Source organism: Pelodiscus sinensis, chromosome 6 (genome assembly GCF_049634645.1).
Source record: "Pelodiscus sinensis isolate JC-2024 chromosome 6, ASM4963464v1, whole genome shotgun sequence".
NCBI lineage: Eukaryota > Metazoa > Chordata > Testudines > Trionychidae > Pelodiscus > Pelodiscus sinensis.
Genome location: NC_134716.1, coordinates 126554325 through 126579773, shown reverse-complemented (window position 1 = coordinate 126579773; position 25449 = coordinate 126554325). Strand labels below are relative to the sequence as shown.

At 43.9% G+C, this 25449-nt stretch overlaps 1 protein-coding gene and 1 long non-coding RNA gene across 2 annotated transcripts in view; one reads left to right on the top strand and one right to left on the bottom strand.

Annotated features, from left to right (window-relative positions):
- DCAF12 (DDB1 and CUL4 associated factor 12) overlaps positions 1-25449 on the top strand; it is a 50749-nt gene that overhangs the window by 13598 nt on the left and 11702 nt on the right. The window contains exons 4-8 of the mRNA XM_075932785.1: positions 1264-1324; positions 12776-12969; positions 15029-15094; positions 16976-17138; positions 23646-23830. Of these exons, the coding sequence (XP_075788900.1) occupies positions 1264-1324; positions 12776-12969; positions 15029-15094; positions 16976-17138; positions 23646-23830 (669 nt within the window). The remainder of the gene's footprint in view (positions 1-1263; positions 1325-12775; positions 12970-15028; positions 15095-16975; positions 17139-23645; positions 23831-25449) is intronic.
- Positions 17061-25449, bottom strand: part of LOC142830002 (uncharacterized) — a 35157-nt gene continuing 26768 nt past the window's right edge. The window contains exon 5 of the long non-coding RNA XR_012905011.1: positions 17061-17195. This is a non-coding gene — a long non-coding RNA (uncharacterized LOC142830002). The remainder of the gene's footprint in view (positions 17196-25449) is intronic.

Here is a 25449-nt window from a genome sequence, read left to right as displayed (position 1 = left end):
AAAAAAAAAAATTCTTATGACCTTGTTTTTTAAAGAACTTCTCAAACAAAGCTGAAGGGAGTGTCTTGAAAGTTTTGTTCTTGGGCAGGACTTTGACATGAGCACCAATGAGTCACAGCCGCTGAGGTCATAATGTCTGTGGGAGCTAAGTGAGGGTGATTACCAATTGCAGGGTAGCCTAAGCATGTGACACTTCCTAGTCAGTTGCATAGTACTGTGACCAAAGTTCCCTCTAATCTTTTCCACCCATGTGTGGAATAAATTTTATGTGCACTGAGGTATGTGCACCACCAGCAACAATAAAAAACCTAGCTGTGGTCTCTCTGCTAATCAGCTGGGTGGCATTTGAATGTGTCCTGGGCAGTAGCACATGCACACAGTTTACAGGGAACACAGCCTCTTTTGATTTTAATAGGATTATTCCTCTTTTAAAGAATATCGGGCCCACAGTTCTCTGAACAGACTGCAGTAGCGTCCCTTGAGGAACCTAACTTTACTCTCTGGCTCAGAGGAGTTGCTGTGTTAGCCCGTAACTTTAAAAACAACTAGTAGTCTTGTGTCTACTACTCTAACAAATATGTATATAATCACGTGCTTTCAAGCTCATCTGAAAAAGTGGGTTTTGCCCACGAAAGCTCATGATACTACCTATATTTTTGTTAGTTTCTAAGGTGCCACAGGACAACTAGGGTTTTTTACACTATATGGGTAATTATTGTGAATGGAACACACATTTCCATCCTGACCTAGTTTCCTAGAGGTGCACGGCATTGGGGTGGTGAACACATAATTATGTTTAATGGCTTCTGCATATAAAATTTAGAACACAGTTGTTTACATCAGTAGTGATGTGCATCAGGAGATACATAGAAAACATGATAGGTTCATCCCTTCTTTCTGAAAAGAACAATCTATATGTATAAGCATTTGATTCTTCAGACTTAAATTCTGGAACTCAGTGAAGTTTTTATCTTCATCAAGAGGTGTTTTATTGACCACTGAAATTAAAGGGACACTATTTAAAATCTCTTTCAAAAAGTGAGTTAAAAGTAGTTTCAGGCAATCAACTAACATTTGCAAGTTTTATAGTGTTGCTGTCACAATTGCCTGTTTTTAAAATAGGCTTTTTGTACAGCAACAAAAGGAAAAGCCTAACTCCCCTGTTTAAGAGAAACTTTACAACTACTGTGCATTTATAGCAATTGGTAGGTAAAATAAACACTGATAATTTCACAGGCTGCTTTGTCCTTTTTCTCTCTTCAGGATGGACACAAAGACTGGATATTTTCTATTGCCTGGATCAGTGATACTATGGCTGTTTCTGGTAGGTTTATCTTCATGTAAGATTTGGATAGAGTGGTTGTTTAAGGTCTGTGTCTTAAGGAAAGACCGCGCAGTGTTAATGTGCAAGTACATGTCTGACAAGGGGATTGGAGCATCAAGATGATGTACCGGATGGAGGAGCAATGGAGCATATTTTTTTTGTGATGCTTCCAAATTAAAATATCTCATGTAAAGACACAATCTACCATTGAAATATGATCATGGTAACACCAAACTGTCTGCTGGAAACATTGTTTTAAAACCTATTTCATTTGTAGTGTGGACAGTACAGCGTGGCTGTACAACTAGTGTAATGACCACATGAAAAGCAAAAAGCCTTGTTAGAACTAGGGATGTTAAAATGTGGTAATTGACTAGTCGATGGAATTTCCATCAACTACTCAACTAGTTGATAGGCACTTTCCGCATTCGTTCTTTGAAAGCCCACTAGGGCTCTTGTACATTTCAAAGGAGGAATGTGGAACTCTGTGTTTAGTGGGCTGCACGTGGGTGCCTGCTTTGAAATGTTCAAAAGTTCCGAGCAGAGGCTTTTGTGCATTTCAAAGCTGTGGAGTCTGGATTCAGTGGGGAACTGGGTCCCCAGCTAACCCTGGTTCTGCATGGCATTTCAGCGGAACCCAGAGTCAGCTGGGAACTCCCCAGTTGACCCTGGGTTCTAGGGAAATGTCATGCGGAGCCTAAGATTAGCTGGGGAGTCCCCGGCTGTCTCCAGGCTCCACAGCTAACCTTTGGAAATGCACGGAGGTGGCGTTTCAAAGGGGCAGCCGCCACACAGCTACAGATCAGCTGTGCAGCAGCTGTCCCTTTGAGACACCATGTTGGGGTTTCAAAGCGGCAATGCTGCACAGCTGATCCACGCCTCAGCTGTGTGGCGCTGCCTCTTTGAAACGCTGCCTCAGAACATTTCAAAGGGGTAGCCGTGGAGCTGACCCTGGGCTCCATGGTGCTTCTGCCTTTTAAAGGAGCAGTGCTGCACAGCTGAGCTACCACTGTCCCTTTGAAATGCCACCTTGTACCATAGGTGGCGGGGGGGGGGATTGACAAATGCTTATCGGATAGTTGACTAGTCTTTAACATCCCTAGTTAGAACATGGGCACCTCTAACTATGACAGCCAAACCTGAAGTGAAGCTGGAGCCTAAATGATGTATGTGAATGAGCTTCAGAGGGGTAGCTGAGTTAGTTTGTAACAGTGAAAACTTAAACAACAGATAGTCTTTCGAGTGATATTAGACTAACATAACATGCACATGTTATCATGAGCTTTCATGGGCAAAACCCACTTCTTCAGGTGTGTGTGTGTGTGTGTGTGTGTGTGTGTGTGTGTGTGTGTGTGTGTTTTCACACAAAACCAGGTCTGTATCTACACTCTTTAGGAAAAGCAAGTCTTTTTCAATTCAATGAAATTATTAAATCATGCTTTAAACTCTCCCCTCCCTGCAAAAAGCTCCATACTGATGCAGTTATGCTGAGCGCCTTTAAATCTCATTAACGTAGTTCTTAGTGTGCATGAGGAAGAGAAGGTATCCTCCTAGGGGGAGTTTCTACATACCCATGCTTATTGTAGAACTAATCACTGAGTTGCCACTGGAAAACTGAATAAAATAAAACAAATCTTGACTGTCGGAGTGTGAAGCCTCCAGGAACATGTTCTCTTCAATACTGAGCAATGTGTAGTACTTGATTCAGCTCCTTTAGGAGGTAAAGTTTGATACCCTTTAATCTTTTTGTAGTCATTAGATATTGGATACCATTCCTCTGTATGTTGAGGGGGAGATTTGGGCTTGACTCTGGGTATAGCGCCTCCTAAATTCACCTGAAGCCTCAGTGGTGCTGTTTAAAGTGGCTTTTTTCCAGTCTTGGGTGAATTCTGAACAGTGTTGGTCTTGCAGGGAAACTGGTCCTGTTTTCACACTTCTCTAGCTGAGTAGACCTTTCCTTGACTGTTGGTCTCATCTTCCACCAAACCTGGGTTAGAGGCAAGGGCAGGACTGAGTGTCAAGAAAAGCAAGCTAATAAAACTGGAGAAAACCCTATTCAAAACAATGGGAGGCGGGGAAAGATGGGAACAGCAGAGCAATAAGAAACCTCATACATGAAGGCTGGATTTTTTTTTTTTAAACATCATGTTTGTTACCTGCACATAGCTTCATTGTTGTGAATTCAGGTCATTTATACCATGACACACTTCAGGTCAGGTCTTTGGCATGTGTCCATGGGGCATACAGTTTCTGCTGCCTGGGCATGTTAAGGCAACAAATAAATCCAAACATAAATACTGTATTTAAAATTTTAGTCAGCTTGCCAAGCTGTATTCTAGAGAGCTTGTTTATCTGTGGGTCCTGGTGCAGAAAATGCTATGGAATTTAAAAGCCTTTTAAATATGAAACTGGAATTATATTTTGCCATTAAAGTTGAGAAGCAGAAATATTTGAAATAAAGCTGCAGGAGGAGTTATCACATGCCTCTATGTAGGCAGAGAAACTGAAAGCAAAATTTCATACCACCTTTTGGCAGGCAGGTGAGCATGATGCGCTGAAAGGGAAAGGAGCTACTGGTCTCGTGTCAGGTCAGATGGCTAGCCACTTCCCCTAGGCTGGGGTTAGAGGCCTACCAGCCTCTGAAGTCTCAGGGAGACCTGTTGTATCCTTCTCTGGGGAATGCAGAGTGGGCTGGAGGATTGGCTTTCCGTGTCACTTTTTGCTGGTGTTTAGAGAGAGGTGAGGGTCAACTTCCACTCAAGTGTCTAGAGTGACTTATTAAAGGAATTCATAGACATAAAACTAAACCTCTTTTGACCTACGGTAGCCTTGAATGAAGAATATCAGTCATTATAGACAAACAGTAGGCTCTTCTTTGCTAAGAGCTTCTGATAGGATGAGTAATTCTCTAGATATTATAAGCCTAGAGTGACACAGTACTTCTGCCCCTAGCTTCAGGGTTAACCAGTTTAACAAGATACAGTGACGCATTTCTGTGTTAGCAACAATAAAAAGAACAGCTTCTTTATAAAGCATATCAGGGTGTTTAGAAATTAATGGGGTGCTATTGAATTACAAATCTCCATAACAAACATGATTATGTTCCATTTAAAAGCCATGGCCATATAAATTAATTGAGCGGTAAGAGACTTCTATCATAAAATGTTATTGGGAAGCCCTTCACTGTGATTGGTATTAGTGGGAACTGACTGGGTGTATTTGATGATAAAAGACAAAATATGTTGAGCCAGTAATGTCATGCTAGCATATCCATTTTATGCTTACATAAGTGTACCAAACCCTAAAATTTAGAGGGGTGCTGAGACTGACTTAGCCCTTTCCATGTTTAAAGGTACACTGACCTCATATGAGCAGAGCCATGTGTAAATCACCAATTCATGGAGAGCACAGAAATCATGAAAATTCCTCTTCTCCCAACACTACAAATTGATACAAAAAGTAACTTAAAGTTTAAGGATGACATGGATATTTATTGAATTTACTTGTAAATGTCATTCTATGCAAGCTCCGGAATTCCATGCCTTGCCATTAAAGGTATCGTGTATTTTCTTTAAAAATTTACAGACGGAGGAGGTATCCATCTGGTATTGCAAAAAGTGGAGGCAAAACTGAGGCACAGATGGAAGTATGTTGTCTCAGAGCTGGTAATAAGACTTAATTCCTTGTGCCCAGACTTCTGCTTCTATATTATCAGTGTAGGCCTCTTTAAATCAAGGTGACTTTTAGTCACACATTTTAAATTATTATGGGTAAAGCCTCTATTTAAATCACTCATTTTAATCACCTTTTCCACTTGTACTTATTGTCTACAGAAAGGTGCATTCTTACTGGTAGACAGTCATCAAAACATGTTGATTTCCAAGTCAATAGAGCCTGTATGCTAATTTGGTATGTCTTTTTGCTACTTAGAGGAGGGTACACTGTAACAGAATACCTTTATTTAAGCAGTTGTATAGCTTAGTATTTTCAATGTTCTCTAACTGCACGTTTTAGTGTGTTAGAAAATGGTGAATGATATATTGTCTGCCTGTTAGACAATTAACTTTTTGCTCATGATTTGTCAAGTTGCATTAGGAAGGTAACTGGAGTAAAAATATATTTTTATGAAACAAAACCATCTGAAATGCTTTGGCTGCACACACTTTTCTTACCAAAATACAGTCTGCATTTACAGCTAAAGGAATAGAAAAAGTAATTGTAGTCAGTGAATTAAACTGATTCTCAGGTCACCTTGGAAAATTTTCAAATTTCATGGAGTGACTAGAGCTAAAGTAAGTTCCTAGTTGCCTAAGTGTCTTGAACATGAGTCTCTTAAGTTACTTAGGCAGTTATTCAAACTTTTAACTCTCAGACCGGAAGAGACACAAGTTTCCCTGCTTTTTAAACTCCCAGTCGATTTCTCAATTTGGTGTGAATTAGAGTATTTTCTTCATTTGGACTTACTGTGCCTGCAGAGGAGGCTACTGCTGTCGAAAGCTAGTTTAGCACTTCAACAAATTCGGTACTGGTTGAAGTTCTCTCATCCAGGGCTCTATGGTCTGGCAATATCTGTGGTCCAGCAGGACAACAGATGTTGCTAGATCAGAAAGCCCTAGCCCCAGAGGTAGAATGTGGCTGGGAGTGTTGCTGGTCTGGTCTGTGGCAACCTGCAGGGCCTTTGACCTGGGGTTAGGTAGCCACAGGAGCAACTCTTCCAGTGTGGGACTTAGGGAACCCAGCTGAGAGCAGCTGCTATCATGCAGGACTGGCTGCAGGGGGCAGCAGAGCCAGGCAAGTGAGCCAGGGGAGGTCGGGCCTCTGGGCTGTCCTGGGGCAGCAGCCAGGAGAGGGGCCCTGGGAGATCCCAGATGCCTGACCTTCCTGGTTGGGAAATTCCTTTGTTTGGGACCACTTAAGTCCAGAGGGTGCCAGACCAGGGAGGTTCAACCTGTACTTAACTAGTGATTTCCTCAAATTCAGTGGGGTGAAACATCAGCAAACAAATTGTGCTTTGAGTGACTAACCTCCAGCCCTGACCTATTTTAGTTGTATGCAGTGTGGTTGTTGCTGTTGGTCCCAGGATATTGGAGAGACCAGGTAGATGACGTACAGCTTTTATTGGACCAGCTTCTGTTGGTGAGAGAGACAAGCCTTTGAGACACAGATCTTGGCTCTCCCATCAATAGACGTTGGTCCAATAAAAGATACTTCCTCGCCTCCCTTGTCTCATTATTATTGATTGGTGTTTATTAGATGCCCATGTCACAGCAGCATCATCTTGATGCATTGGGGTGAGAATACTGGTGAGAAAATTAGGTGGAACAAGTTCTAAATGGAATGGCTTTTATACTTCCTGCAATTTAACTTTAGGTATCTCTTCCTTCCGTATCTCTTGCAATTTGTTCCAACTTTGAACAGTCTCAGCAATCTTTCTGCAGTAAGTCCAAGGCTATGGAAATAAATTTCAGTATATTCAGCATATCTTCTACATTTCTCTTTAGTCAGATGTTGACTACTTTGGCTGTGAGATCTATTTTGTCATGATTTTCTTAACAAATTGTCATCACAATAGGCCAGTTCTTAATAAATAACTCAAAATAGTCAACTCTTGGATTTCATTGTACTACTTGGGGGAGAATTAGTTTAATAGAATCATAGGAATGGAAGGGACCGTGAGAGATCATCTAGTCCCCTGCACTCTTGGCAGGATTAAATATTAACTAGACCTGTGGTCACCAACCCATCGATTGCGATCGACTGGTCGATCGTGAGGCCTCGACCAGTCGATTGCGAGGCGTTCGGGCACTCCCACTCTCCGTCCTCCCCCCCCCCCCCCCCCGCCAAGAAGCCCCACTATCTACCTCTAGTGTAGTGCCAGCTTCCTGCAGGGTGGATAGAAGTCCTGGGTGAAGCCTGCGTCACTTCCCTTATCCCTGATATGATCCCTTATCCCTTCGTCTCTTCTCCACACGAAACAAACCTAAATTCTTTCAATCATCCTTCATCTGCTATATATTGAAGACATTTTTGTCTGATTGTTAAGAACTCCTAAACCGTAAGAACTAACACCACCAAATTGGACTGCCCCCGCCCTGAGCCTCCCACCTCCCCAGTTGCGCTGTAGGGAAGGAGTGAGTGTGGAGAGGCTGAAGCCCTCTCCCCCCATATTCGTACAGGAACATTGCTGGCTGTTTGCTTTTGTCAGAGAGCAAGGGGAAAGCGCACTGTTTGCTGCATTCCTCACTCTGGCTGGGGAGCGCAGGGGAGGGGGACACAGATGAAACCTGAACCCCTCCCCTACCTGTGCCTGCTAAGCTGCAGCGGCAATGGAGAGGCACTTCTCACCTGGCCCGAAGTTGCTGCGGTGAGAGGGCCGAGGTAGTACTCTCCTCGGAGTAGTTTGCATACTTGAACCCCTCATCCCAGCCGCACCCAGAGCAATGATTTATTATGAAGCCTGTACATTTTCATGTTGTTTTCCAATAAACAAAAATTGAGTTATGGACTCGAGCAACACTGGGTAAATCTTGTACTAGGTCATGGTTTTTTAGACCTTTAAATTTTGTTGCTCTTTTCTGGACCTTCTCCAATTTCTCACCATCTTTCCTGAAATGTGATGCCTAGAACTGGACACTATACTTCAGTTGAGGCCTAATCGGTGCAGAGTAGAGCGGAAGAATGACTTCTTGGGTCTTGCTCACAGCACTCCTGTTAATGCATCTCAGAATCTTTTTTTTAAAGCAACAGTGTGTCACTGGTTATACACATTTTGCTTGTTGTCTACTGTGATCCCTAGATCCCGTTCTGCAGTATTTCTTCCTAGACAGTCACTTCCCACTTTGTATGTATGCATCTGACTGTTCCTTCCTAACTGGAGCACTTTGCATTTGTCCTTGTTAAATTTCATCCTATTTACCTCAGACCACTTCTCCTGTTTGTCCAGATCATTTTGAATTATTATCCTAGAAGTGGCAATAAAACTTGTATCAGTTGTTCCTGTAAGATAAGTGGTTCTCAGCCTTTCCAGCCTACTGGTCCGCTTTCAGGAGTCTGATTTGCCTTGCTAACCCTGAAGTTTCACCCCACTTAAACTACTTGCTTGCAAAATCAAAAATGCAGAAGTGGCTTGGCTTACACTATTAGTGACAAGGGGTTTTCTCATTTTTTTTACCACAATTATAAAATAAATCAATTGGAATATCAATATTGTACTTGCATTTCAGTGGATAGTATAGAGAATAGTATGAACTCATTGTATGAAATATTAGTTTGTACTGACTTTGCTAGTGTTTTACAACAGGCGTCATATAAAGCACAGCAAATATCTAGATGAGTTGAGATGCCACGCCTCCCTCCCCCAACTGATTGAGACTGAGATAGAGAATCCAACCTTCTGTTGGTACACAAGCACATGTTAGGTGGAGTAACTTAGAGTAATTCACTATCAAGACTCAGTTAATTTTCTGTCTTGATTTGTTGCACACAGTTCAATTTCCTTGTTATACACTGTGTCCAGCAATGTTTGCTCTGCTGGGTGGGGCCTGATCATAATAATTGAACCATGTCAATGAAATGTTTACTCTCAACAAGAGAAAAGGGAGAGAAGTTCTTACATAAATAACTGAGCACTCTATAAGTTTAGCTGATCCTAATCGGGAACTCATCTGTAGCTTTACTGGATGAGGAAGAAAATCTTTCTGATCTAAGTTACTCGCTGATGTAGTTGAGTTTCAACACTGTTGGGGAGACCCGCAGTTGACTTTGAAGTTGTGGACATTGCAGATGATGGACATTCATCCCTGTAGTGTCTAAATTGGACCCTAAAACAAATTGATAAACACTAATTACTCTCAGAGTGTTGCTCAGGGCACTGTCTTCTAAAGTTCTAAAAGAAAGATTCATCCTTCTGCAGCTGTTTGTTATACAATCTATTCTAAACCCAGTTTTGTAGGGAAAATTATTGTAAGAGTTATCTAAATCTATTATTCTGAAAATCAAGATAAGCGAGCTTTTCCCCTTCTGCTCCATAAGAGGTTTCTGTCCTCCCTGAGCTCGCCTTAATCTGTTAAACCCTTATCTCCTGCAACGTATCAAACAACTTGGAAAAACCCGCTTTCACACATACCTAATAAAACTTTACTTTTAAACAGGAAATCTTCACCTCGGAAGCTTGCTTATATTGATCAATTAGAATGATTACTGGACTTTTGAAATTACAGTAAAAATGTAATGGATAAATACTCCCATCACCAATTAATATATTAATAATTTGAAATTCAGCAGAAGTCCAACCAAAACACACATGACAAACTGATCATTTATTAGCATAATAAAACCTGTTAGGCAGATTGTAAGAATGGTTCAAAAAAAGCTGACCCATAATGTTCACACATGGTAACATCAGTTTGAGTTGTCTTTTGAGGAGCATTTATGACGACGTTTGATTCTGACAATCTGGCCTAGCATCTTTGTTGCTGTGACAGGTTGAATCTCAGAAGTCCCCTTGAGGTTATCCCCTGGTCTGCTGATCATGCCAGTGATGCCTGCGTTCCTGCTCTCTGGGGCTTCCCACCACCCTGTCGGGCTGGGCCAGATCCTTTGGTCTCCCCCAACCAAAGTGCAGAATTGGAATAATTCCCCCCCTGCAGAGCAGCACAGACACTGAACCAGTTGCGTTTTGGGAGGGCTCAGTTATAAGGACTCAGCACCTAGGAAAACAGCCCTCAAAAAGGACCAAAACCCTAAACAAATCCATCTTACTGTATGTAAAAGACTTTCACAGTGAAAGCTCATAAGGTCTGCCCACTTCACCAATGAAAGAGACACACAGTGGTTGCTCTTTCCCAAGTGACAGTTCTTTACACTGGGCTTGATACTTAATAATCAAGTGGTTTTTATAAGAATAGGATTTAAGTAGTTGCAAGACTAGAGGCTTCACTCTAAAGGATGTTGTCCCTTTTTCCCCACAGTGTCTTGCTTTGACACCATTGTTGCTCCTTTCTGGTTGCATACTCTGATCCTTTCTTTTTATTGTACGATTCCCTTTCCTCCTCTCTCTTCCCCGCCTCCTCTCCCCCCATGCTCATTGTCCTCAGGAATATGTAAGCATAACACACAACAGAAATATTCTGAATTTAACCCACATGCCATTTGCACAGCAGCATTTGATCTGTTTAGAGGCTGAGGGGGGCGGCAGTTGGGTAACTAATGGATCTGGATTGGTACTCTCTTCATATTCTGTATATTTATACCTGCCTCTAGATTTTCCACTACATGCATCTGAGGAAGTGAGTCTTTGCCCACGAAAGCGTATGCTCCTATAAATCTGTTAGTTTAAGGTGCTACAGGACTTCTCGTTGTTTATGCAGATTCAGACTAACATGGCTATCGTTGTGATACTAATGGATTTTTGAGAGTTCAGTCAATCCAATTTCTGGGAAATGCTTTAAAACAGAGTTTTTGGACCAACCAGATGGTGGGATGAGCATGATGAGATGCATGGTTTTCCTGGAGTCCTAGGCTGGGTCCCCGTACCTGTGATGAGTTGGCCAGTCCTTTGCATCCGTTCCCCATTGCACAAGCTTCTAATACAGTATGAGCTATTGTCACCCTTATAAAGCTTGGCAGCCAAATCTAGGAGTGTTTTCCCCAATTCTTTCTTTTGAAAAGCAGCTTTTAACTACAACTTTTGACAGGTTCATGCATTCAGCATATTTCATTTTAAACAGTTTAAAAAAAAACAAATAAAAAACCAGAATTGTTTACTTATAAAGACTGTCTCCTCTGTCTTGCTTGCTTGCCTGAAGTTCTCATTGCACACTATAAAAAGGATACTCTTGCTAACTGGTGTTTGCAAACCCAGTAAGAGAACTAAAATGGCTGCTAGTTTGAAGATTCTGCTTGCTCAGTCTCTTGTCATCTGAGTTTGTGGGTACAATTAGGGCTTCTCTAAACACAGAGGTTGCACTGGTTTAACCAAAATCAGCTTAGAAACTGGTTTAGTTACCACAGTGCAATCCACTGTAAAACTAGACAGTTTTAAACATGTATCTGTAAATATACAGGCAGTCCCCGAGTTACGCGGATCCGACTTATGTCGGATCCGCAGTTACGAACGGGGATTTTCTCACCCCGGAGGACTGGAGTGGCGGGATGCCTGGTCCCGCCGCCCGCCTCCTCTGGGGCGAGAAAAGCTGCTCCCCGTCTCCCTGGTCTGCTGGGGGAGCTAGCAGGCCAGGGAGACGCGGAGCAAAGCCGCGGAGGACCCGGGGCCGGACCCGCGGCGCTGATCTGGAAGCGCCGCGGTCCTGCCCGGGTCCTCCGCCGCTTTGCTCCGCGTCTCCCTGGTCTGCTGGGGGGGACGCAGCTAGTGCCCTCCCCCCCCCAGCAGACCAGGGAGACATGGAGCAAAGCCCGGGGCCTGTGGTAGAGCAGGTGGGGCGCTGCCGGTTGGTCCCGCAGCACTGCTCCTTGGCGCTACTGGACCAACCCGGCAGCACTCCAGCTGCTCTGCCCCAGGAGTCCTGATTCAGCCGCTGCTGATCAGTTTCAGCAGTGGCTGAATCAGGACACCTGGGGCAGAGCAGCTGGGGTGCTGCTGGGTTGGTCCAGTAGCGCGGCCGCTCCTCCGCGCTACTGGACCAACCCAGCAGCACCCGAGCTGCTCTGCCCCAGGCATCCCCAAGTCAGCCGCTGCTGAAACTGACCAGCGGCTGACTGCAGGAAGCCCGAGGCAGAGTTGCTCTGCCCCGGGCTTCCTGAAATCAGCTGCTGATCAGTTTCAGCAGCAGCTGACTTGGGGACGCCTGGGGTTCTTAAGTTGATTCTGTATGTAAGTCGGAACTGGTGTCCAGATTCAGCCACTGCTGAAACTGATCAGTTTCAGCAGCGGCTGAATCTGGATGCCAGTTCCGACTTACATACAGATTCAACTTAGGGACTGTAGGTTTGTTCTTATCTTGTACGTAACCCGGGGACTGCCTGTACTACAAGCTAAATCCATAGAAGCCAGGTTTAAACCTACTGTAGTGTTCATCCAGGTGGTTTCCACTGGTTTAACTAAACCAATTTGAAAAAGCACCTTTAGTTACAAAGTGCAACTGTTCCAGCCATCTCTGAGCTGCTGCCAGATGTGGGTTCTCTGAAGATGCAAGCTCTAGTTTGCTATTCCTGACTGCTGCTAGAAGATCTCAAAATAGCTTGGTTGACTTCGCTGTATGTAGCCATTGGCAAATGTTAATGAGACCAATTAACTTCTATTTGGCAGCTTTCAGATACTATGCTCTTATTGGTCCTTATTAATATTTGAGGACTAACAATGTGTTCAGCTAGACTAACCGAATAGTACTCTGTTCTTACCTTCGTATGGCCACATCTTGCTTGCTTGACATTCGATCGTCAGTCGGGAAGCTGTGTGTGCCTAACACATGCTGTAGTGTCTTTTCTATCCAGGTTCCCGGGACGGCTCAATGGGTCTCTGGGAGGTGACAGACGATGTGCTGACGAAAAGTGACGCCAGACACAACCTCTCTCGGGTCCCTGTCTATGCTCACATAACTCACAGGGCGCTGAAAGATATCCCCAAGGAGAACACCAACCCAGACAACTGCAAAGTCCGAGCACTGGCATTCAACAATAAGAACAAGGTCGGTATGATACAAGCAGAGAACTTGAGACGAGTGAAATGGAAACCTTTCAGCCAGGGCCCATCCCCACCAGTGCTGATGCCCTGCTCAGCCCAATACCAGCACACACACCCAGTGTGGGGAGCAGCCATGCTAGGAAGGATGGGGCGGGCTGCGGGGCAGGCTGTGGAGCAGGGAGTTGCCATCTCTCCTGGACTGGTGGACTAGATGCCATTTGCTGCAATCCTAGGGCAGGGAGGGAAACTTACCTGCAGCAGGCGGAAGGTGCAGGCACCGGTCGGAGGAGCAGTAGGCGGTGGTGCTGCCAGCTGGAGTGAGGTGGCCCTTTTAAAGGGAAATCGCTGTTTATCTTCAGCCACCAGTTGTTCATGCCATTTGCAGCTGCTTGGTGAGTGGAGGCTGGGTGCAGCCTGCAGGGCGGGGAGGCAGTCAGATGATGGCACCAGTGCTGAGCCCCTGGGTTGGGGGGGGCGGCAGAAGAGACCCACAATCCTCCCTAGGCATACATAGCATATGGTGCCCCAAATGAATGGCGCTGTACACAGAGGTGTATGCCTAAGGACACCCCTGCTTTCAGATTGTAAAACTGGATACAAAATTCATCTGGAATCGCATTAGTAAATGATCAACAGACCTGTATTTGTGGTATGTTTTGGTTGCTGATTCTTGTGTCTTCCCCTTCTGATGCTGTCTCTTGTCTGTTTCTTTTGCCTTTGATTCAGCCCCTATCTGTTCATTAATGGCAAACACAAACTCTACATCTAGAAGGAAGAGCTGTCCTGTCAGTTTTCTGGTTTTAAGTTCTTTGGCCCATTTTTCAATGTCTCTACAATAAGTACAATAGGCAAAATACTAGGCTGGTTTCCCCACTCTGAACTGGCATACTAATTCCCTTGCTGTGTGCTTGTTAATAGCTTTGTAACTGATCAGTGCATGCTTATCAGTGACTAGTAGTGAGCATGCAACTGATTTGACTCCTAAGAATTAGTTTTTTGTTCTTGGTATTTCTCAAACTGTAAAAATGTGAAACTGTTCCTTACAAACTAACTAATACTAATTGTTAGGGAAGAGGATGTGTCTTCTAAAAGACTCGATTATTTTAACAAACAGTCACACTTACCTACAATCTTACTTAATATTTGTCATTGTTTCAGGGTCCAGTACTGGGAATTGCCAGTGCTCACTTGTAGTGCATTTTTACACGTGTGTGTGCAGGGGGCAGGAGGGGAAGGCACTTGATGTAACAAGGATCTTAGAGTCTCTAAGCTACTATTTGGCTTTAGGCTTTCCATTTCACTTCTGTCCCTTCCATGCTATTGTGCTCCACTGAAATCAGTGTGCAACTAAGGTTTATCTTGTACAAATTTATCAGTAGTTCCAGGTAGCATTCACCTGAATGTTCTGTGGCAGGGTCAGTCCCCACTCCTGGGTCCCAGGCCCCTGTTCTGCCCACTGTCCTGCAGTTTAGGGGCTGTGGTATGTCCCACTTGCCTTTTCTTGGCATTTGGCCTTCTGTCCCTCTGCAAAATAAAGATGCGTTGAGGCCAATGCCCCTGGCCAGTCAGGGCTGAGTAAACAGTCCTCCTCAGCCACCAGGTGAAGTTTCTGTCCATCTGTAGGAAAGGGAGCCTCAAAATGCTCCCTGCCGGAGCCCCTCACTTCACCAGCACTGCAGGAGTGGTTCTGCTCAGCTCCTCTTGATTCTCCTGATCAGTTGTTAGTTCCTCTCCATCTCCACTCTCCAAACTCCTTCCCCACTCTCCCTCATCTTCCCCCACTGGGAAGCTTTTTAAAGAGGTCCAGTGGCAGCCTGAAGTCAGCTCATCTGGCCCTTGATTGATTTATAGCCACCGCAGCTGCTCCTAATTAACAAGGGCCATTGCTGGGTGGTGGTTTTTTCCCTGGGTTGCCTTTCTCCTCTTCTATCAAGCCCTTTAACCTGTCCTGTCACAATTCAATTCAAGACACTAAAGTTGCCTTTAAGCAGCTGCTTTGCATTGAAATGTGTTTTGTTAGCTTCCATATTATTATATATTCTAACTTTTTTTTTTTCTTCTAGGAGCTAGGAGCTGTGTCCTTGGATGGGTACTTTCATCTTTGGAAAGCAGAACACACACTCTCAAAGGTAGTCCATCTCTTGTGTTGATTATACATTTCAATTGTTAACCTACCAGTTATGGTTGCTTCCCTACCATGTGTTTGTATAGACTCCAAACGCTGTGTCTACATTGGCAAGATTTTGCGCAAAAGCAGTCGCTTTTGCGCTAAATCTTGCCGCCTGTGTACACTGGCCGCAAGTATTTGCGCAAGAACACTGACGTTCTACTGTATCAAATCAGTGCTGCTTGCACAAATACTCTGATGCTCCTGCTCAGGAATAAGTCCTCTTGCATAAGTGTTCTTGCACAAGAGGCCAGTGTAGACAGGTAACATCAATTGCTTGCGCAAGAAAGCCCGATGGCTAAAATGGCCATCGGAGCTTTCTTTCGCAAGAGAGCATCTACACTGGCACAGATGCTTTTGCACAAAAGCAAATCTTTTTCGCAAAGGCACATGCCAGTATAGATGCTCTCTTCCGCAAATACTTTTAACGCAAGAGTTTTTGAGTTAAAAGTATTTGTGCAAAATCATGCCAGTGTAGATGTAGCCCAGCAGTGTCTGTAAAAACACTTGCCCTAAACCTTGATTTGAAGGCTGAAAAGTTTCATAGAAAAGGCTGTTTCAAGAGCACTGGACACATGAGTATTTATTTCCCTTTTGAGGGAGGGATGCTCCTAACTTCTTACCAATTTTGGACGAACTAGGAGCGTTCACTTGTCTTTTCTAGCGTTAGTTATATTTAGGATTTTCAACATGAGGAAGTTGCACTGGTTTAGCTTAGGTCTGGTCTATATTTAAAACTTATACCAGCACAGCTGTGTTGGCTAGGAGAGTGAAAAATCCTAGCAAGCAAAGCTTTGCTGGCAAAACCCCGGTGTAAATGCACTTATGCTGAGAGTATACCTTTTAACATTTAGCTTTTGTTGTTCAGGGGGTGGTTTTCCTATGCTGGCTGAATTCCTTGGCTACATCTACATTGGCATGATCTTGCGCAAATACTCTTTAACGCAAGAGTTCTTGCGTTAAAGTATTTGCGCAAGAGAGCGTCTACACTGGCATGTGCTTTTGCGCAAGAGCATCCGTACCACTGTAGATGCTTTCTTGCGCAAGAAAGCTCTGATGGCCATTTTAGCCATTGGGCTTTCTTGCACAAGAAATTCATGTTGCCTGTCTACACTGGCTTCTTGTGCAACAAGAGTGGGAGCATCCTAGTTCTTGCGCAAGAAGCACTGATTTCACACATTAGAACGTCAGTGTTCTTGCGCAAGAACTCCCCACCAGTGTAGACAGGCAGCATGTTTTTGCGCAGAAGCGCAGCTGCTTTGGCGCAAGATCACGCCAATGTAGACACAGCCCTTCTGCCCATGTATGCTCCATCTACAATAAAAGACTAATCCAAAAGAGACTCTAGTGTAGACATGGCCATAAGATGTAATTTCAAATTGACTTAGACTGGTACAAACTATTGTTGACGCTTATTTTCAACTAGGCTTACATTGATCTTCCTTAAGTTAATAAGGGACATATTTCAATAAAAATGTCTACACAGGGCGTTGCACCAGTTTTACTAAGCCTGTTTAACTAAACCAGTACAGTTTCTGCATGCAGACAAGGTCTAAACGCCGATCTCCCTCCCTTCCTGCTGTCAGTTGCAATTTTCAGCTTTTTCTCCCTTGACCGAGTGGCGTTACCACCTCCCCTGTCCCCCTCTCTCTTTCAGGTCTTCATTCTATAGGACAAACACCTTCTTCCAGAAGAGTTTCCAAGTCCATGTTACTACTTGAGTGTAGTCTCCTCCAATATGGTTTCAAGGATATTTAGGTTTTTTCAGTTGCTTGCATCCTTTCTTTCTCCCCTCCCGCTGGTACATTTTTCAGAATTAACTTCTCGCTCCATTTATTTCCAGCTACTTTCCACCAAGTTGCCGTACTGCAGAGAGAATGTGTGTCTGGCCTATGGTCAGGAGTGGTCAGTGTATGCAGTAGGATCTCAGGCACATGTCTCCTTTCTGGATCCAAGGCAACCTTCCCACAATGTTAAATCTGTCTGCTCCAGAGAACGAGGCAGTGGTAAGGAAATTTTGAAGTTTTAAATTGTTCAACTTTCCACCAAGGTGACAGTCAGGGCTGCAATAAAACACATTAGGCTAGTAAATATCAAAGCTTTTGCTATGAACTAGAGGTCAGTAGGCATATATGTAAATTTAAACTTTGCACCAATATTCCTCAAACAAAACCAATCCAACAGTGTCTCTGAAGCTTGTGGAGAGAAATAATCACCTAGCTCTTTAATCGGGCCTAATTAAAATTTCTTTGTTTAGACATTTTCATGCTTAAAGGAATGGTATCCCATCGGAAGCTTTTATTGTTACTCGTAACATAGATTTCAAATGCGTTCGATTTTCAGTATCTGTTAGTGCTCTGTTAACGTCTTGCCTTTGTGTTTGTTTAATCACCTTCATTCCCTGTAGTACAATATTGAGTTTCAACTCTTCGGGGGAGAGGATTTTTTTGGTTTTGTTTTTTAATTTGAAATCCACAAAGGACATAGTTTTCTAGGGTGTTTAATTTTTACAAGAGCCTGTTCTTACGCAATTTGAGCCAAATGTAAATTGTCTAACTGTAAATTTTTGTACTGTTTTGGATTATACAGGTTTTGAAAGTTAATCCTAAATCTGACTTGGATAAGCAGCCGTACTTTCACAGATGCTGAACATCTGTTGCACCCGTTAACTTCCGTGGGTTTGTGGATGCCTAACCCCATTGAAAATAAGACATATTGGAGTATTGGCCAACAGCTCTTTGCTGCTGAATGTTCCAGTTAGCATATCCAACACTATAGGTGCATTCTAAGTAACGCTTCACAACGTCATTTTGACATGAAAGGGATTAATATGTAAATATTGTTCTGAAAGACTCAATTATCAGGAATTGAGCTGAGGTTTCTGGGCTTTTCCACTGCACCGCTCGATGCCCTCCCCAAATCTAACGTTTCTCCATGTTGGTGTCAAATTGCTCAAGCAGTTGAAGGGGAAAAATGTTAGCGCCCTGAACTTATGGCAGGTCTGCGCTTGAAACACCACTGCAGAACTGCTTTAGTGCTTAAGTGAAGATGCTCCTATGCCAACGGGAGAGTTTCTTCTGTCCGTGTAGTTAGAACATAGGAATGGCCAGATTGGGTCAGACCAAAGGTCCATCCAGCCCAATACCGTCTGCTGACAATGGCCAATGCCAGGTGTCCCAGACGGAGTGAATCACACAGATCAAGCAATCTCTCTCCTGCCATCCATCTCCACCCTCTGACAAACAGAGGCTAGGAACACCATTCCTTACCCATACTGGCTAATAGCCATTTATGGACCTAACCTCCATGAATCTATCTAGTTCTCTTTTAAACCCTGTTATAGTCCTAGCCTTCACAACCTCCTCTGGCAAGGAGTTCCACAGGTTGACTATGCACTATGTGAAGAACAACTTCCTTTTATTTGTTTTAAACCTGCTGCCCATTAGTTTCATTTGGTGGCCCCTAGTTCTTATATTATGGGAACAAGTAAATAACTTTTCCTTATTCACTTTCTCCACACCACTCATGAATTTATAGACCTCCATCATATCCCCCTTAGTCTCCTCTTTTCCAAGCTGAAAAATCTCAGTCTCTTTAATCTCTCCTCATATAGGACCCATTCCAAACCCCTAATCATTTTAGTTTCCCTTCTCTGAACCCAGGATATCTTTTTTGAGATGTGGAGACCACATCTGGATGCAGTATTCAAGATGTGGGCCTACCATGGATTTATATAAGGGCAATAAGATATTCTCCATCTTATTCTCTTTTTAATGATTCCTAACACCTGTTTGCTTTTTTGACTGCTGCTGCACACTGTGTGGACGTCTTCAGAGAACTGTCCACGATGACTCCAAGATCTTTCCTGATTAGTTGCGGCTAAATTAGCCCCCATCATATTATGTGTACTTGGGGTTATTTTTTCCAATGTGCATTACTTTACATTTATCCATATTAAACTTCATTTGCCTTTTTGTTGCCCAGTCACTTAGTTTGGTGAGATCTTTTTGAAGTTCTTCTCAGTCTGCTTTGGTCTTAACTACCTTGAACAGTTTAGTATCATCTACAAACTTTGCCACCTCTCTGTTTACCCCTTTCTCCAGATCATTTATGAATAAGTTGAATAAGATTGGTACTAGGACTGACCCTTAGGGAACACCACTAGTTACCCCTCTCCATTCTGAAAATTTACCAATTATTCCTACCCTTTGCTTTCTTTCTTTTACCCAGTTCTCAGTCCATGAAAGGATCTTCCCTCTTATTCCATGACAACTTAATTTATGTAAGAGCCTTTGGTGAGGGACCTTGTACTTAGATTTCCAGAAAGCCTTTGACATTATATCTACTGGATTCCCCTTGTCCACATGTTTGCTTGACCCCTTCAAAGAACTCTAGTAAGACATGATTTCTCTTTACAGAAACCATGTTGACTTTTGACCAACAAATTATGTTCTTCTGTGTGTGTGACAATTTTATTCTTTACTATTGTTTCAACTAATTTGCCCGGAACTGACATTAAATTTACTGGTCTGTAATTGCCGGGATCGCCTTTAGAGCCCTTTTTAAATATTGGCGTTACATTAGCTATCTTCCAGTCATTGGGTACAGAAGCTGATTTAAAGGATAGGTTACAAACCATAGTTAATATTTCTGCAATTTCACATTTGAATTTTCAGAACTCTAGGGTGAATGCCCTCTGGTCCTGGTGACTTGTTAATGTTAAGTTTATCAATTAATTCCAGAACCTCCTCTAATGACACTTCAATCTGTGACAAGTCCTCCAATTTGTCACCTACAAAGGATGGGTCAGGTTTGAGAATCTCCCTAACATCCTCAGCCGTGAAGACTGAAGCAAGAATTCATTTAGTTTCTCCACAATGACTTTAAATGCTCCTTTTGTATCTCAATCGTCCAGGGGCCCACTGGTTGTTTAGCAGGCTTCCTGCTTCTGACGTATTTAAAAAACATTTTATTATTACCTCTTAAGTTTTTGGCTAGCTGTTCTTCAAACTCCTTTTTGGCTTTTCTTATTACATTTTTACACTTAATTTTGGCAGTATTTATGCTCCTTTCTATTTACCTCACTAGGATTTGACTTCCACTTTTAAAAAGATGTCTTTTACTGTCCTGGTCAGGTGGTCGATAATAGATCCCTATTGTTATATTCTTATTAGATCAGGGAATTACTATCCATAGCGATTCTATGGAACATGTTGATTCCTTTAAGATTTTTACTTCAGTTGATCCACCTCCCAAAGAGGTGATAACTATATTGACAGCCTTGCTGTCATAGGGGAGAGTGGAGTTCAGTATAACTGCACTCAAGTGTGGATTTTTCACAACTCTGAGCGACATAGTTCAATGACTATACGTCTGTAGTGTAGACCTGGTCTTAGATCGTAAGTGAGAACTAATTTTCACTGGGACTGGTTTATTAAAATATATTGATGTGTTTTAATCGTACTGTGTTTCAGTAACTATTTTGAATCGTAACAGTGAAAGTTTGTCCAATAGTGAAGGAAGGAGCAGAGGGGCTTCTACCAGTCATAGTATGACCTTGAGTAGGTCATAACTCTGCTTCCCAGTCTGTGAAATGGGGAAACTTCCCTGTCTTATAGGATTGTTGAGAGATAATGTACTAATATTCATAATGTACTTCAGACTCCTAATACCTTAGAGGAGTGCAGAATATTACTGTGGCACCCACACAGTATAGCAGTGGGCACATGAGAGATCTTAGTTTGTCTTCTCATCAGCTCTAGGTACAAACTGTGCTTTTGGTTTCATATTTGATTAATCCGAAGTACTTCAGACCCTTATGGACCAATTTGAAGTGCCATTTTATCAAGTGTGCTGTAAAACATCCTCTTGATAAACTGGAAGAATCAGTGAGGTACTTACGACCTTGTAAGTAAGAAGGATCTCAAGTTTTATTAATAAAAGCTATAAAATGCAAGAATTGTTTTGGAGGCTGTATGCCCTCCGCATGCATTCATCACCACCTACTTCCCTTGAGTGAGTACTCTCCAGGAGCAGCTTCAGAGGAACAGAATTAAAAGGGCATTTCCCTGGTGGATTTTTAAGCCTAAATGACTGGTTGGTCTCTTACTAACTATACTAGCCTCTGCTGCCTTCCACAGAGTCCAAACCCACTTACAGTGAATTTACCAAACCAAGCATGTAAAACAGATGCCTACAACTTGCTCTAATATGCTGTCAGCCTCATTAGCCAACTAGAGATTGTTCCTCCTTATACAGGCAGTCCCCGAGTTACGCGGATCCGACTTATGTCGGATCCGCAGTTACGAACGGGGATTTCTCACCCCGGAGGACTGGAGCGGCGGGATGCCTGGTCCCGCCGCCCGCCTCCTCCGGGGCGAGAAAAGCTGCTCCCCGTCTCCCTGGTCTGCTGGGGGAGCCAGAAGACCAGGGAGACGGGGAGCAAAGCGGCGGAGGACCCGGGGCCGGACCCGCGGCCGCTTCCAGATCAGCTGGAAGCGCCGCGGGTCCGGCCCCGGGTCCTCAGTGGCTTCGCTCAGCGTCTCCCTGGTCTGCTGGGGGGGGGGACGCAGCTAGTGCCCCCCCAGCAGACCAGGGAGACACTGAGCAAAGCCGCGGAGGACCTGGGCCGGACCGCGGCGCTGATCTGGAAGCGCCGCGGTCCGGCCCGGGTCCTCCGCCGCTTTGCTCCACGTCTTCCTGGTCTGCTGGGGGGGGGGGGGGAGCGGGAACGCAGCTAGTGCCCCCCCAGCAGACCAGGGAGATGTGGAGCAAAGCCGGGGGCCTGTAGTAGAGCAGGTGGGGCACTGCCGGTTGGTCCCGCAGCACCGGGTGCTGCTGGGTTGGTCCAGTAGCGCGGCCGTTCCTCGGTGCTACTGGACCAACCCGGCAGCACCCCAGCTGCTCTGCCCCAGGCATCCTGATTCAGCCACTGCTGATCAGTTTCAGCAGCGGCTGAATCAGGACGCCTGGGGCAGAGCAGCTGTGGTGCTGCTGGGTTGGTCCAGTAGCACTGAGGAACGGCCGCGTTACTGGACCAACCCAGCAGCACCCGAGCTGCTCTGCCCCAGGCGTCCCCAAGTCAGCTGCTGCTGAAACTGACCAGCGGCTGACTGCAGGAAGCCCGAGGCAGAGTTGCTCTGCCCTGGGCTTCCTTGAATCAGCTGCTGATCAGTTTCAGCAGCGGCTGACTTGGGGACGCCTGGGGTTCTTAAGTTGAATCTGTATGTAAGTGGAACTGGTGTCCAGATTCAGCCGCTGTTGAAACTGATCAGTTTCAGCAGCGGCTGATGCCAGTTCCGACTTACATACAAATTCAACTTAATAACAAACCTACAGTCCCTATCTTGTACGTAACCCGGGGACTGCCTGTACATAATTTCTAAAGATTTTTCTCCCATTATTGCACAAATTCTGGCTTTTAATCCCACTTGATTAGGATGAATTCAACTAAACTGCCATTTGGCTGCATATTATTTATACACAACTTTCACTTCTATCTTGAACCTTTTAATTCTACTTGTATTAAACTGTAGCATGCTCCTTAAGCGTCATGTATCCCAGCACGAAGGTGGAGAAGCTGTCTCTTGTGTTCCTCGGTGACGCAATGCGTTTCTTTGGGGATATACAAAACCAATTCTTTAAGCAGCAAATAGTGCAGTGATGACTAGACTTTAACCAAGTAATGCTACATACTTCTGCTTGGGTAAATTCACTTTCCAAAGCAGATTGGTTTAAAGGACTCATTTAGGTCACGGCACAAGCCTAGATTTTTTTTTTTTGAAAAGCAAAATGAATCCATTTCATAGAATCTAATTTAATGTCATGAAACTTCAAGTAAAACGTTATTGGGTTTGAAGCCTCAAATGGCACAATATTGAGTATTGGGAAGCAAAACACCACTGTGCACATTGGTGGGGTGGGGTGAAGTGCTAAAAACGGAAACTGGGTGCTGTAAACTAGTTGTAAAATTCTTTATCGATAATGTGATGTTTGGAACACCGGGAAATGAGTCTTTAAGGACAGACGCTCCTGCCTAGTGATTAATACATCTGCATATGGCAGCTGTCCGTTGTCATGTGTCCACTCCTGCTGCCACTGAAACGAAGGAAGTCTTTCTGTATTGTTTCCTTGTACTTCCCCCGTCTCTATCCACCTCTGTAGTTCACATCTTCTACTTGGATTGTAAGCTCTCTGGGGCAGGGGCCATCTTTTGTTGTTAAGCATCAGGGTGCCCTGCATTGTGAATGCGGCTCCTTGGCACGCTACTCCAATATAAATACATACTGGGAGTTGGATCAGATTCTTTGTGAGGAGGGGGGAGATATTTGCAATTGTAACTGTGACTGCTGTAACCGAAATAGAACTGGCATGTGCTGTCTTGCAGTGAAAGGGAAATAAAATAATCTGCCTACTAATCCACTATTATACCTCCAGGGGGGACCTAAAACAGCACCTGCCAGAGCATGCATCTCCTCTTAAATGTGATTGTAACATTCCTTTCTCTTTGACAGGTATTCGGTCAGTAAGCTTTTATGAGCACATTATAACAGTGGGAACAGGACAGGGTTCTCTGTTGTTTTATGACATCCGAGCCCAAAGGTTCCTTGATGAAAAACCCAACCACACCTGCCGTGGACAAAAACAGAAACTAGGAGGGAGTGAAATTTTAAAGTTGACGACCGGGAAAGGCTGGCTTGTGAGTAGCTTGCAGCTATTGAAACACTTCTATGTTGGGATTGATGCTGCAGGGCTTGAAGACAAGTTAATTTTACAATTTTGGAAACTACGTATCAGTTGAGCTCCACTAAAGCACTGACATGGGAACTGAAATCTGTTGAGCCGTTCCTCAGAAATGATGACCTGTGGGGAAGGTTTTTCTAACTTGTTGCAGTTCTTTGAAAATATAAAGTGCCATTTGCAATGTATTGTATTGCACTGTAAATCTAAGTGCTCTTTAAAATAAGCTACAATTTTAGACCAGGCAGAGAGAATTGATGGTGCAGAGACTTATAGCACATTCTAGTAAGTCTGAATTTAAATGTTAATTCTAATTCCTATTTTCCAGTTGCTCATAACTACCCATCAGTTACGGTTACTCTTGTTTTTGAAAGCTTGAGCAAAATATGGTGAAGCAGTAGTGAATTATGCAGTCTTGACAAAATATTCTCCGTGCAAAACCGCTACTAATGTACAAACTTCGTACGCTGCTATTTTGTAGTTCTTATTGAGATCTCCAAAATAAATCTTGATGCTGAGCATTGGTAGTGTGGCATTTGCTACACACGTGCAAAGTAAATCTTAGGTGGTCATAGTAGACTTAGGCGATTTGTTTGTGGTCTAGAAAACTTAGTCCTGGAGGCCTAGGTTAGGTGTCTGAATTCAGGAGTGATCAAGATCTGAAATAAAAAAGAAGTCTATACACCCACTGCTTCATTGGAAAAAAACGCTATTTCTATTTTATACGTGTCAAATAATATATTCTACTTTTATTACAGGTTGAACCTCTCTAGTCCGGCACTCTCTCTGGTCCAACAACACCTGTGGTTCGACATGATTTTACTTAGCCAGATGTTCACTAATCATGGGTGTGGCCAACTTTCCCACAGTCCCATAAAGTTTGTTTACAGCCACCAGTCCTGACTCTCAGTGCTCTGTGCAAACTCTTAAATACTGTATACAGATGTCATAGAACTGGAAGAGACCTCAGAAGGTCATCAAATCCAGCCCCCTGCTCTAGGCAGGACCAATCCCAACTAAATCAACCCGGCCAGGGCTTTGTCAAGCCGAGACTTAAATACCTCTAGGGGTCGAGACTCCACTGCTTCCCTAGGTAACCCATTCCAGTGCTTCACCGCCCTCCTAATAGTTTTTCCTAATATCCAGCCTGGTCCTCTTGTTCTACCATCTGCCACTATTGAGAACAGCCTCTCTCCATCCTCTTTGGAACCTCCCTTCAGGAATTTGAAGGCTGCTCTCAAATCCCCCCTCACTCTTCGCTTCTGCAGACTAAATAGACCCAACTCGCTCAGCCTCTCCTCATATGTCATATGCTCCAGCCCCCTAATCATTTTGGTTGCCCTCTGCTGGACCCTCTACAATGTGTCCACATCCTTTTTGTAGTGGGGGGCCCAGAACTGGACACAATACTCCAGATGTGGCCTCACCAGAGCCGAATAACGGGGAATAATGACCTCTCTGGATCTGCTGGCAATGCTCCTCTTAATGCAACCTAATATGCCATTAGCCTTCTTGGCTACAAGGGCACACTGTTGACTCATATCCAGCTTCTCATCCACTATAACCCCCAGGTCCTTT